Below are 13,617 nucleotides of genomic sequence, written 5' to 3'. Positions count from 1 at the left end.
AAACAACTGAAACCTGAGAAGAAGGGAACGTACAGTACAACCTCGATAATTCGAACTCTGTTAATTCGAAATCCCGGATAATTCGAAGGTTTTCTGTGGTCCCGTATTTTCCAATGTAAATTTGGCCGGATAATTCGAACAGGTGGCCTGCGCCAGCCCGGTTAATTCGAAAATTTGGACTGCTATGCGGCAATGCCTGATCCATGTTTCGCCGCAAACCCGGCGAAACGACGGCCCTACGGAGCCGCGAGGCAAAGCCACATAGTAATGGTGATGATTTATAGGCTAAGCGCCCCAGCCGGAGCACTCTCTGCACAAAAATCGGTCCACAGTGCGCCTCGCGCACCGCCGAAACACGCGCCTGCAGAGGAGAAGACGTGCTTCACTGCAACACGGCGGGCATACCGGTTTTTATCACGTGACCTCGCCCCCACTCCATCCCTTGGTGTGCTTCGCCCACTCTTCCCCCGTGCCTCCGACGCTGCAAGTACGCCACCACCACCGCCGCGCCGGTCTCGCCTGCGCCATTTCTTTGTGTTGTGCGCTGTGGTTAGGGGTCGGCTACTGTGCCGTTTTTTTGGGCGGGACTGTGCAGAAGTGCTAGCTTTGTGACCGTAGCAGTGCAGAAATGCCAAAGTACAAGACTTTAACGCTGCAGCAGAAGTTCTGCTTGATCCAGAAAGCAGGCAAGAGTGCTTGTTCGAAGACCGAGTTGGCCAAAAGGCATGGCGTGCCCCTCTCGACGTTGTCCACAATATTAAGCAACAAGTCAAGAATACTAGAGGCTTACGGCAAGACCTATTCTTCGAAGCGGTCACGAGTGCGGGCTCCCACGTATCAAGATGTGGAAGCTGCTCTGCTTCGCTGGCTGCAGAAAGCAAACGCTGTCCACCTTCCCGTCAATGGAACGCTACTGCGGGAGAAGGCCAACGACCTAGCTCTACAACTTGGGCACGCGGAATTTAAGTGCAGCAATGGATGGTTTTGCCGTTTTAAAGAACGCAATAATTTAACCTTTCTCACCGTCTGTGGTGAGAGCGGCAGCACTAACGAGAGCGTTGTCGAGGATTGGAGAAACCACACATTTGGCGCCGCTGCTTAGCGAGTACGGTGCAGACGACGTTTACAACCTTGACGAGGCTGCACTTTTTTATAAGATGCTGCCAACAAAAACATTCGCAGTGAAGAACACCGCCATCAAGGGTAGGAAACAGGCCAAGGACAGGATTACTGTGCTGTTCGGCGCAAACATGTGCGGTAAACACAAGCTGCCGCTACTGGTCGTCGGGAAGACGGGGAAGCCTCGCTGCTTCAAAAATGCGCGTCTGCCGCCAAAGGATGAACTCGTCTACAGGCACAATAAGAAAGCCTGGATGACAGGTGCAATATTTGAAGAGTACGTGCGGCAACTTGACCGCAAGTTCACGGCCACGGGCAGGAATGTCCTATTTGTCGTCGACAACTGCCCGGCACATGGCGACATCCCACATCTCCAGGCCATCAGGATGGTATTTTTACCTCCGAACACCACTTCGATCTCACAGCCGATGGACCAAGGCGTCATTCACCACACTAGGAAGATTTATCGGTACCACCTGCTCAAGCGCATGCTCCTTTGCTATGACGATGGCAAGGAGTACTCCATCGACCTCCTCGGAGCCATATGCCTCATGGTGTACGCTTGGAAACAAGTGGAGCCCACATTGATCAGGCGGTGTTTTAAACACGCTGGTTTTTCCAGTGAAAGCACTGTTGATGCCGATGCAGACCACCCATGTACTACTACTCTTGATGAAGGAGCAGAGTATTGCGACCGCATCAATGCGCTCTGCGCAGAGGATGAGTCCAACGCAGTCGGCTTCGCCGAGTATATCAACATTGAGAGCGAAGAGCAGACTGGCTACTCGGACTTGGAGAGAGAGATCACTGCTGGTACGAATATGCGCGATGACAGCGACGATAGCGACGACGACACCGACGAGCCTCCCCGAGCACCTGCTCTTGGTGAAGTTATCGGATCGCTGAACGTTATTCGCAGTTTTGTTGAGTGCCGCGGTGGAAGTTCAGAGATGTTTCGTCTATTTGGCCAACTCGAGAGCATGACCTTAGGAGCCGCAAACTACCGGACGTGGGAAACCAGCATCTCTGATTACTTTCAGTAGTAGTTCAAAATATGCCGAATAAAGGTAACACGTTCCTGCAACGAATTTTTTTGCCTAAGTCTTATTTCTTGGTATGTTCGGTTAATTCGAAAACCCGCTTAATTCGAAGATTTCTCGCGGTCCCGATGACTTAGAATTAACGAGGTTGTACTGTATATGGGATATTTTTACCGGTCCACATTTTTCAACTCATGAAACTGGGAATTGTATGATTCGGAAATGTTTGGTACACCCTCCTAATCAACCCAGTAAGAGTTCCCAAATTATTACTGAACTTTCCGGTCCGATTGTAAATTACTGCCCTATATCTCCCAGTAAGCTGCCTTTGCCCGCAGAAGACTTGTTTCTTTAAAAGCCTGCACTACAAAGTCTGCGTGTCATATTCGCCAGCATCGCCATCAGCGGCCACACTAGCATCATTTGCTAAGCAAATCAAAACCAGAATCAAGCGAAAGCCAGAGTAATCATATCTTATTGCTGTTCCTGCCGCTTGTGTGTATGCTTAGGATTAGCCAAACAAAGACAAGTCTTCTTGTCAAAACGTTGGCTCGACTTGTGAACTGAGCCTCCCCCTGAACCCTTGTTCAGTTCACTTTCATATAGGATTAGCTAGGCCGTCTGTATGCAGTGCACAGTGTAAAAGTAAAATTTCTCGTGTGCTTGAAACTGGCGCTATTAAAGCTCCAAGAAGAGATATTTGCAGAATTTTTTGCAGTGTTATACTTCTGAATTTATATGCCTCTTGACACCGGGGCAAGGCATACATTTTGCATGACATGTGAATGCAATGTCAGCATGTCTCATGTCAGCAAAAGTGATTTGAAACTCAAAACTAGAGCGGAATCCCGCTCATCTATGTGCAACATAATCCTCCAATATCTAATGCTGATGATAGGCCATCAGTCTGTGCCATACTACTATGCACAATACTGCTCTGGCAGATTTCTGAAGCTAGCAAAGTCTGCTACTCAAAGGGCACTGCCTGAAAGTTTGGGCGAAGTGCCCCAACCATCCCTCCCTTTCCTGTGCCAGAACATTGAAGCATTGAATGCAGCCCACTCTCTTCCTCCCCGTCCTGAATACTTATCTCCCGATCTTGGAGCTAGCCATTTTGGCTCATCCTTTAAGGTGAAAAGGCAGTCAGCACGTTGATGACTCTATTTTTCTTTAATGCTTTTTTTTTTAAGTAAAGCAGTGTATGAAGGCAATACTGTGAAGCTCTCGTATGTTGTCCCTCTCTTCAAAGATACAAACTGGAAGCATGCTGGAAGCTCTGTTGCAGGCTGTGGCTAGTCTACACATTTAGTGGGACACAGGGCTGTCATTTTTAGAGGTGCCATGATATTGTAGTGAGTGTTGACATTCATCTTCTTTGATTTCATTTCTTTAGGCCTGTATAAAGCAAGGAGACATACTACTCAACAGAATACAGAAGTTGAGTCGTGTCATCAACATCTGAGCCAACGTGTGGAGGCAAGCCGATCTGCTGTCGAAGTTTCTTGTGCCTCATCTCTGATCTTTTTTCTTTAATAGGCGAATTAAAGTGCGTTCTCTCTACTCGTGCACTGTTATGTGTAATTTCTAGTGGTCTTCATTTGCTAATAGATGTTTTTTATCACACAGGATGGTATGCAACAAGTGGGCATAACGTCAGGACACCAATGTCTAGGGCACCTAATTTCCAGGGGCTAAAAATGTTAAACTCTGCAGATGGAAGGCAAGGAATGTGCAATCTTCTACAGTGCATTAATACTCCTCTTGCACAGCACTGCAGTTACTGCCATACTGCTGCTGCTTTCCTCTCTTCTGAGGGGAGGGAGGGCTGTGGCATTTGTGCCATTTTAATGCAACTGGGCTTTCCTCTTCCATGCTGAGCTAAAAGCAATAAATTAGCTGAAATGGCTCCAAGCTGAGCTAAAGGAGCTCAGCCCAATTTTTCTCTTTCATACGAGTGAGTGAACATTCAGCTTTTTTATCCTACTTTCGCACGTATTACCTTCCATTGCATCCACACGCTTCACGAAATAAAAAGATACCCTCTTTTTAACCAAAGCACTTACCTGAAAAGGTAGTACATGTTAGGCGATGCACGTAACTTACGATAGGTAGTAACCACACATCCAGACCATGAAAGGGAAATAGCTAGAATAAGATTGGGATGAAGCACATTTGGCAAGTACTCGCAGATTATGGCTAGCAGCTTATGGTATCGCTCAAGAGGAAAGTATACAACAGTTGTATCTTAACTGTACTCACCTATGGGGCTGAAACGTGGAGGCTAACCAAGAGGGTTCTGCTTAAGTTGAAGACAACCCTGAGGGCTATGGAATGAAAAATGGTAGGTGAAGAAATAAGCATGCAGAGTTGATCAGAGAAATAACTCTAGTTAATGACATTCTAATCGAAATCAAGAAGAAATGTGCAGGATGTGTAGTGCAAAGAGGATGAACTATTATAACCATTAGTCAAAGAGGGTAACGCATTGGATGCCAAGGTAAGGGAAGCATAGCAGGGGACAAGAAGTTCGCAAGAGTCAAGTAGATGCAGCTAGCAAGCGACTGGGTTAGTTGGAGGAATATGGGAAAGGCCTTTGTCCTGCAGTAGGTGTAGCCCAGATGATCATGATGAAACAGTAATCATTTTGTTTTCAGAACAAATTTGCAGATATTTTTGGTCACCACAATGCTGCAACTGCTGTCATCTGAGGTTTTACCACTGCTCTCAGAGATGTACTTTAAGTAAAGCCCCATTGATTCATACTGTCATTGGACTCCTGCCAAACGGCCATAAAATTTGATGACCTTAAAAGCTTGTTTACGCCCTGAGGCTGGCATTGTTTAATTTCACTATTCTCCCCAAGCGGCACTATGTTGTATTGCAGTACGACTTACTTGACAAACAATTCTACAAACATTCTTCCTTGTGCTTGAGCTTTATGTTACTTTGTTCCACATGCCCCTGCAATGGACAATGCAATAGGCTTGTTGACAGTCGACAGAATGACAGAGTCCAGCAGCATGGTTCTATTTTCGGGGCACCAACACCAGCACGCTGCGACCGTGGCTACCGGCTGGGCTGATCAGCCTTCCAGCCGAGCGAGTAGCTGCACGCCTTTTAAAACAATAATTGCCTTGTTGCTTATTTTTTTGAACGCATCATAGAGCAGCAGCACCAATGTAGGTACATTTCCCTTTTTAGTCAATGCAGTCATTTAACAAAAACAAAGGGCCATATTTTGCCTATGTTACATTACAACTTGCTCGCACGGCATGCAAACACACTGCCCCTGAAAGGTTTTTTTTATATTTTGGTACCTCGAAGGCCCACAGGGGCATTACGGGAGGTGTGGGCTAACAGATCATTTAATTAATTTGGCGATGAATGGCTTCAAGGATTCGTGGGGAGGATGGGCAAAAGCTTCAGCTAGCAGGTCGATCTCTTGCAGTCTGGGAAAAAAAAAACGGTTTGAGATGCACGGAAGTGGATGCTCTAGGTGTATGTATGGCAGTAGTACTTTAGAGCGGGCTAGCTGGCTATATGACTCCGACGACCTCTCGTGCTGCCTGGTTATACACAAACACAATACACACACAAGAGAATTAAACCAAGACGTTCACACAGATGATGCACTCGCTACCAACTGCCTGTTTTTGTGGTACGACGGCGTTTGAGGGACTAGTGCGGAGTGAAACGCGGTAAGCAGGGGTAATAACGGAATGACTGAAACAGGAATGATAAAACCTGTCGAAAAGCGATAGTCTTGCTATTTTATGACAGGATTCAAGGTTAGCTTTTGCTTTCAATGATGTTACGCTCGTATGATAGGAGTAATCCGAATAAATGAATCATATGGCACAGTTTTGAACAGACTGCAGTGTTTGAGAAAGGATATTTTGTTGGTGGTCCCAGCTAGAGCATGAGTGTTTGAGTTTAGGGCGGACAAGAGTTAAATATGTGGAAAGTGTTACTGCAGCCAGTGCCAGATGCAAATTACGTTTTAAAAAACCAAAAACAAGGTTAACTTTGTTGGTTGCGTTCATAATGTGGGTGTTCTAAGAAAGATCCTGTGTTAGGCTGATTCCTAAATATGTACTATATGTGGATGCATGAGATATCGATGTGCTGCAAAAAGTGTAGTTCGGGGTAGAGTGAGACTGACGGCGATGAAATGAGATTACAGTTATTAGTGTTTAAAGATATTAGCCAGTTTGTGCACTACTTTTCCACAAGTTTTAGGTCACATTGCAGATGGTAAGCATCTCGTGTTAATGGTGCTCTAGTAAATGACACAGTTGGTGAACAAACAGTAGAAGATAGATTGTTTGGAAAATCAATAATATAGGTTAAGAATAATAGAGGACGTAAGACGATACCTTGTGGCATGCCTGAGGTAACAGGGGGCATGGAATATGTGTTGTTAGCCATTACAAACTGTTTGCGGTTAGTAAGAAAATTGTGGAGCCAGTCAAATACCAGTGGGTTCAGGTTTATACAAGAAAGTGAATAAGAGGTGTTGATGAGCAACTTTCTCAAAAGCTTTTTGAAAATGTAAGAAAGCAGCATCTATCCATGCTAGAACTGATGTTAGTAAAGAGAGCCAGCTGAGTAGAGCAGGATAGCTTTTTCAAGAATCCATGTAGACAGGGGTGGAAAAAGTTGACAGGCTGCGAAATGTTCATGATGTGTGAGTAAATTACATTTGTTTCCACGCACCATAGTTCACTCCATCCCTCTGAGCACTCCTTTTGGCCGGATGTCCTATTCTGGAGCAGTCAAGTAAGTTGGGATGCTTGAGAGAAGTGCCACAGCAGAGCAGAACTCCCCTGAAGAGTTTGAGGAGGGAGCCCGGAAAGGGCCTGCACGGCTTTTGTCTATGGGTCGGAAATGTATGGTGTCGCCATGGACTGCTAACACCTTGCTTCTACCCACTTGGCATTTTTGTTCGTCCATCATGCTGAAACTGTGCCCGTCATATGCTGTTCGCAGTTGTGCTTAAAAACCTTACATGCAGAGCCACATGAGAAGAAACTCCAGCTCTGCCACATTGCATACTTAAAGGCTCTGCAGAGACCTTTGCCATTGTGGATCACTTGTGCATCCGATGCTTATTGACTTCTTCGAACACGTGTAAAGATTGAAAAAAAGAATTATCGTATAATTCCGAGCAAGCGGCCCCACTCTCCCCCTATCTTCACTGCCAATTTCACATTTCCTCTGCCTACCATCGGCATGCACCTCATCCCAAGAGCAGCTGGCTGCTGCCAAAGAGCAGATAGCCACTGTCTAGGTGGCAGCTGGTGTCGAAATGAAAAAACACAATTGCTAACATTTTTAAACACCACGCCTGACAGAAAATGCGATCAGCTCGCACCGGCGGAATGGCGTAGCAGTTCGCCAACATCTAGACACACAACACTTTTCAGCCTGATTTCCCCGGTCAGAGGTCAATAAAATTTTAAATTTATGTCCACAGATTTTTATTTTTTGGCTGGAAATTTTGTCATAATCTTAAATTTCGGTTCCGTTCCAGAAAAGTGCCCCCCTTATCTATAGTCATTTTGGCATGTGAGGGGGCAGGGGGTGCTTGCTCGGAATTTTGCAGTAATACATAAATGTAGCACTTCACCATGACCAGCACAAATGGAAAACTTTGAAAAAAAAACACTAGTTAGTCTTTGCACTTGAGCGTGAGTAATTGATCATGTACACTGCCTGATCAGTTACGCACGCTCAAGTGATCAGTGTAGGCACAGTGCCTACATTGATCACCACTGGCCAACAAGAACGTGTTAAACTGGCACTTGTCATATGGACATGACAGCACGTCAGCGCTAAAGGCGACAGTCTGAAAAGGAGTACTTCTAGGGAGTTGCACTATAGTAGGCGGCTGTGACGTGGATGCATATCTGAAGCTTGCATCGACGACATTGTTTATACGACGCTGAAATGACAGCTCATGGAATTCCCAAAATGGTGAACCCCAAGCCATCAGTCGTGGCTTGCATATTAGTGTTCAAAATTGTGAGGAGGAGGAGGAAGAACATTTATTTCCGCCGAATATGGTGCAGCAGCCACCTACGTGTCCGCACGCAGGCGTCCGGGGAGGCAGTCTGTGAGGCTTCCTGAGGCCGCCCCTGCTGGAGCAAAATGAACAAGATATGGAGAAAGGCACACTTGTTGACATAGTACTAGCACTTCTACTTTTTATGCCTGCAAATTCATCCGACTCCATCACAAAACAACTAATGATGCAGTTGTGAATGAGAAATAGGTGATGCGTACCTAGGAAGCATGTGCAAGTGAATCAGGAAATCGTACAGAATAGAAAAAAATAAAACCTGTCAACAAGTCAATGCAATGCAACAACACATAGATAAAAGGTACTTTAGGCTCATGCACTATGAGTTTCCAGAAAAACTTATTGAATGATCCTAATACTGTGCAAACATTGTCCATAAAGAATTCGAACGAAATACATATCAAGTGGGTAACTTATGAAAACACCTAAACCTAAGGAATTGCTATGTATTCTCGGAAATTCTAGTGGGGATGAATTACCACTAGCACCATCACCATCATGTGGCTTTGAGGTTATGTTTGGTATGACACACTCCTGACATCTTGCATTCCACATTTAGTCTCATACCTCTTTAAACTTGCTTGCTTCTATTTGTTGTAGCTTAAAAGACTGGATCTCCCGTCCTTGTCGATGTTTTCCTCGAAAGTGTTGCTGTTTGGTTTGTCGCGCACAAGGTTTTAGACCTTTGTGTTGCTCGTTCTCGCCTCAGTGAAACCCAATCACAAGCACTGTGCTTTAAAGGTGCCAAAAGAGGCTCGAGCATAACCACTCAAGTAATGGTGAATGTTGCCTCAACCTGGCCTGAAAGTATCAACATCTATACAACAAAATGCAGTGTTGCCCTAGGTACGTTGCCCTGACATTTCAGAATTGTTGCAGCAGCATTCATGGGCATACGTTGAACAATGTATACTAGCATCTCAACATTTCTGAGTTGCACTTAGCCAACATTGATGAACAGAAATTTGTAATATAATGTGGACAAGGCTTGCACCAAGATAGAATGAATTTCTGAAATAGACATTATTAGTAAGATAATCATACACTCTTGTATTTTTCATTTTTGCCATTGCAAGCTCAAAAATTATTAAAATATCTCTGAACTTGCGGTTGTCACTGGCTCTAAAACAGAGTGGCATTAAGTAAGGGATATACGCTCATTGAAAGTTGCTGTTATGTGTGTGCGTGCAGTGCGGTAGTGTTCTATCTTGTTAATAGAGCTTTTGCAGTGCTGCTTGTCTGACTGATATATGTGACCTGATTGCCATGCGACTGCTCGTGTTAATTATATGCTGTTTATTGTTTGTTGAATACCTGCATCACCTGTAGGGTGGCTACATACGTTAGCTGTCACGGTATATATTATTTCATAGCATCCCAAGTAGCACGCCGTCAATGGACCGCCATCAGCCCAATATTGGGGGAAACCGGCCTCAATATTGGGGTAATAATGGTGTTTCATTGGGGCGCTACCCGTGCCAAGATTTAATCCTATCTACTAGGCTGGCTTTCCTACAATGGCCACCAATGGCAGACTTGGTTATTGGCATGCAGCCTCACCTAACGGCTACCCAATATCTTCGACCCAAGCATACCCACTGGCTCCTATATAACATACATCCAGCCACTCTCACTGGCTATCCAATACTTACAACCAAGCTTACTCACTGGCTTTTGATAACTGCTATCCAGCTAGGCTCATCAGCTGCCCAACATGGCTTACCCAAGCTTGTCCACTGGCTTTGCATCATTGGCATCCAGGCAATCCCATTATTGTTGAAGGTTGTTTTTTGTGACTATTTCTTTATTTGATGGGTGTTACAGCGCAGAGGTAGCTAAGGCCATCATGCGCCAAACACGGGATGGAGTTTGTTTTTGTGCAGGTATTTTACATGCAGCTAGTAATATATATACAGCATTCTGAAAGTATACATGCATTCACACAAAAAAGCCAGAATTGTTCATTTCATGGATATCTATTAGGTGCGCAAGTGGTACATAGTAAAAAAAAATATAGGCAGAATTCTTTCAGACTTCCAGGACTTCAGCTCTGGTTAGGTCCATTGACAAGGTGTTGGCAGATCCCAGGTTGTAGGAAGACGCCGCATTAAAGGCAGCAGGTGTCTGCCAAGCCAGCATCTCTAGCTTGCGTATTTTGCTCTCGGTTATAAGGACAGCAGCTTTCAGCAGCCCTTGCCGATGTATGCTCGAGCAGCTTGCATGTCACCATCTTCCTTTCGTACAAACATCTGCAAGCAAAAACAAAAATAAGAGACAATATTATGCAGAATTGTTGTTTTCTTTTTAGTACAGCTTTATGAGCAGTAATATTTGCCACTGCTAGAAAATTAGTTTGTACAAGTCAATGTGCTGAAATTGGAATTCATGAAGAATGCATTTTTTTTTTGGTGCAATAGAGTTGAAGCAAAAGCTTTTCTTACTCTCGGCGTACATAAGCAGCAGATAAGCACATTCTGTTCATCTTAATTATCAGGTGCCAATGACTGACAAAATGATTAATTTCCAGTTAATGCGCCGCAGTGTATAAAAAAGGGATATCTGGTCGTCCAGCACAGCCGTGCATGCAGTGTCAACAGAAGCAGCCCAAATGGAAATTGGCACGCAAAGGTCCGCCCTAGTGATCCCGAGTCTTTACTCCTGCAGAGAAATGTAGCAACATGGTAGGCAAATAAAGCAACAAATTCTCCCCAAAACCTACTGCGTTACGAACATATATCCTAAAATAAAGGGTCAGTGATACACTGACAGGACGAGGCATGTCGCGGTGCTCCTGTTTATTCTCCGAGTGCGGCAAAGCTGCAGCAGACAACCCGCGAGGCGCGTAACTGTGCTGCTAGAGAGAAGAAGGAAGATCAGAGAGAGAGAGGGAGCGCGCCGGCACCAGTCGTGCGAGCGCGGCAGCGCTGTCCACGTGGTTTTATATGACACCGCAAGTTGGAATTCCGCCGGGGGTGACTGCTCAAGCGTGGGAACGGAGAATGCGTACGCTGCGTCAACGAAGGCTGGCGCCGCTGTGTCGCAAATAGCCGCCTGTCTAACACTGCTAGAAAGAACGTACTGTCTTTGTCAAAAGTAACCAGGCAGCCCAATTTGCTCCTTAGCCCTGTAGTTAAGCGTTTTACAGGACATGCCAAATTATTATTCACCTGTGCGGAAAAAAAGCCCATCACTCTTATCTGTAAGGACCATTTTTTTTTCCTTTTGAAATAGATCAAGGGCTCCAAATACGGTTTAAAGGAAACCCAGCAGCCAGGTTACTTTTGGCAAAGAAGGTACGTTTTTTCTAAACTGTTAGAGCGAACGAACGTAATTTCTAGATTGAAATACCCTCTGTCTGGTTGCAATCTGTTTTGATAATATTCCTAAAAAGCATGGAGAATCTTCCCAGAATACTGCATAAGAACAAGCATTTAAATGCATGATGCTGAGCCGACTTTGCAAAAACATTTGAAGGCAGGTATATACAGCTTTCGGACAAACATAATTTCCTTGAAGAGCAGCATGACTAGGCAACAATAATTTTATGCCAAATATTTCGGATGTGACCATGCATTCAAGATTTTGTTTCTGTAAAACAAAAAAAATTCATTGACACTTATTTCCAGTCTCCAATTGTGGGGTTTCTATGCTTCAAGCTTCAATATTTTCTCTTTTAAGTCTTTACCAGAAAATAAGTCTGAACTAGTTAACAGCTGCCACAGCAAGTACACAACTTGTAAAAAGTTGGCGGCGTGCAATGCTATTGAATTTAAATACACTTCATCCCAGAACATCTGAGAAAGCTATAGTTTTTTTCTCTATCAGGCGAAGGTAGAGAACGCATAGAAAATAATGCTTTTATTTTTTTATGTAAGGGATGAGCTATCCTGCATCAACAGCCTAAAGCGTTTGTTTATCATTCGTCTCTTGCTGAAGCACTCAAAACAGAGCACGCCGGTATATAGGAATCAAATGCAAGTTTATGGCTGATGTAAATTACAACACAAAATATGCTGCAGCTAGCCTGTCTTCTGTGCTTGCAAGACCACATAAGGAGCAATACAGTCGGTGCTGGTGCCTCGTTGAGGAGTCAGCTAGCGTACATGACGAAACAGTGCAGCATTTGCCTTCACTGGCACAATTTCTTCGACCTCTGTTTTCCAGAATTTCATCTTTTATTTCACCATGCAAATGAAAACGCATAAATAAAGCATTTGTGTGTCTATTTCTAGTTAGGGACCAAAAGTTTTCAGGATGGGGATGTAAAACCTCATCGCAACAAATCAAGCCGGGCTGACATCCAATAGTATATATGGTTTTGAAGGTGCTACGTCTTACTGGCCTACTGCAGATTGCAGAAGTGTATATGCTTGCATACTGCTCCGTATTGTGATTCTATACATAAGCAGCGACCGTTGTCAGCTCAAAAAAAATATGCGTCTGTTTTGTTGTGATTTTATCAAGGAGGGCGAAGAAGTATTCTTTAAATTTTGATGTATGAATGGCCTCACGCATCACGCTGAAGACGTATAGAAGGAATGGTAGGGCCTGTAACTGTTTCGCGTTTCACCTCTGTATTAAACTTCTTCACAGTTCAGAACAGCGCAACATTTGGGCATTTCTAAGCGCTTCGTAGACAGCATAAGCCATGCATCTGACTCGACGGCAACATTGCACGAAGCATGCCCTGCTTACATGCGCATGCCACCCAATCATTCATTGCGGGGCTTTCTAAATGTTTTGGCTAAAGAATCTCTGCCTTCATCTCATGGCATGGGTTTATCAAGAAAATTAAGCCTTATGCCGGCAGGGGTTAAGCCACTGGAGCAATGGGGGAGGACCCTATACCAACCGTGCCCTTACCGCCTAAGCAATTTTTCTTGAGTAAATGTTCTCTACTACCGTTACTATATTGTTACGATATATAAAACATACTTGAAAGCCATCGCGAAGGACACGAAAGTATTCTTCGGGAAGTTAAAAATATATCAGGATATACAAGTTGAGAATTGATCAGTAATTTCTGCAAGCCAATTCCGGCCAACACATGTCATGTGCAATATTTTTCCAGCCATCAAAACTTAGTGGACAATATCGACCACTATAACCCAGTTATATTCATTGTTGTAAAGTCCCCAAAACTGGCGGGGCTACATCGACCACTGTATGTCAAAATGTATTAAATGTAGATAAGCCAGCTATAATTACAGGATCATGTCAATCAATGCATACAATAATTCACGCAATGTTGACGAGCCATCGCAGCTGCCCATAAAATATCGACCACTATAACCCATGATGGATGCAATATTGGGAAATCATACGATGGTCTAATATTGACCATCGACCATCGTATGGCAGTAAATGTTTCGAGTT

At 44.3% G+C, this 13,617-nt stretch overlaps 2 protein-coding genes across 2 annotated transcripts in view; one reads left to right on the top strand and one right to left on the bottom strand.

The window, feature by feature from the left end:
• Positions 1-3,719, top strand: part of LOC146209733 (26S proteasome non-ATPase regulatory subunit 6-like) — a 28,225-nt gene extending 24,506 nt beyond the window's left edge. Inside the window, exon 8 of the mRNA XM_084603273.1 lies at positions 3,553-3,719. Within this exon, the coding sequence (XP_084459399.1) occupies positions 3,553-3,621 (69 nt within the window). The 3' untranslated portion in view covers positions 3,622-3,719. The remainder of the gene's footprint in view (positions 1-3,552) is intronic.
• LOC146209732 (sulfotransferase 1C2-like) overlaps positions 1-13,617 on the bottom strand; it is a 346,269-nt gene that overhangs the window by 265,163 nt on the left and 67,489 nt on the right. The gene's annotated exons all lie outside the window — the stretch shown is intronic.

Source organism: Amblyomma maculatum, chromosome 1 (assembly GCF_055883805.1).
Source record: "Amblyomma maculatum isolate TAMU_Amacu chromosome 1, ASM5588380v1, whole genome shotgun sequence".
Taxonomy (NCBI): Eukaryota; Metazoa; Arthropoda; class Arachnida; order Ixodida; family Ixodidae; genus Amblyomma; species Amblyomma maculatum.
The sequence above is the reverse complement of the archived record's forward strand: the minus strand, read 5'-3'. Positions and strand labels throughout refer to the sequence as shown.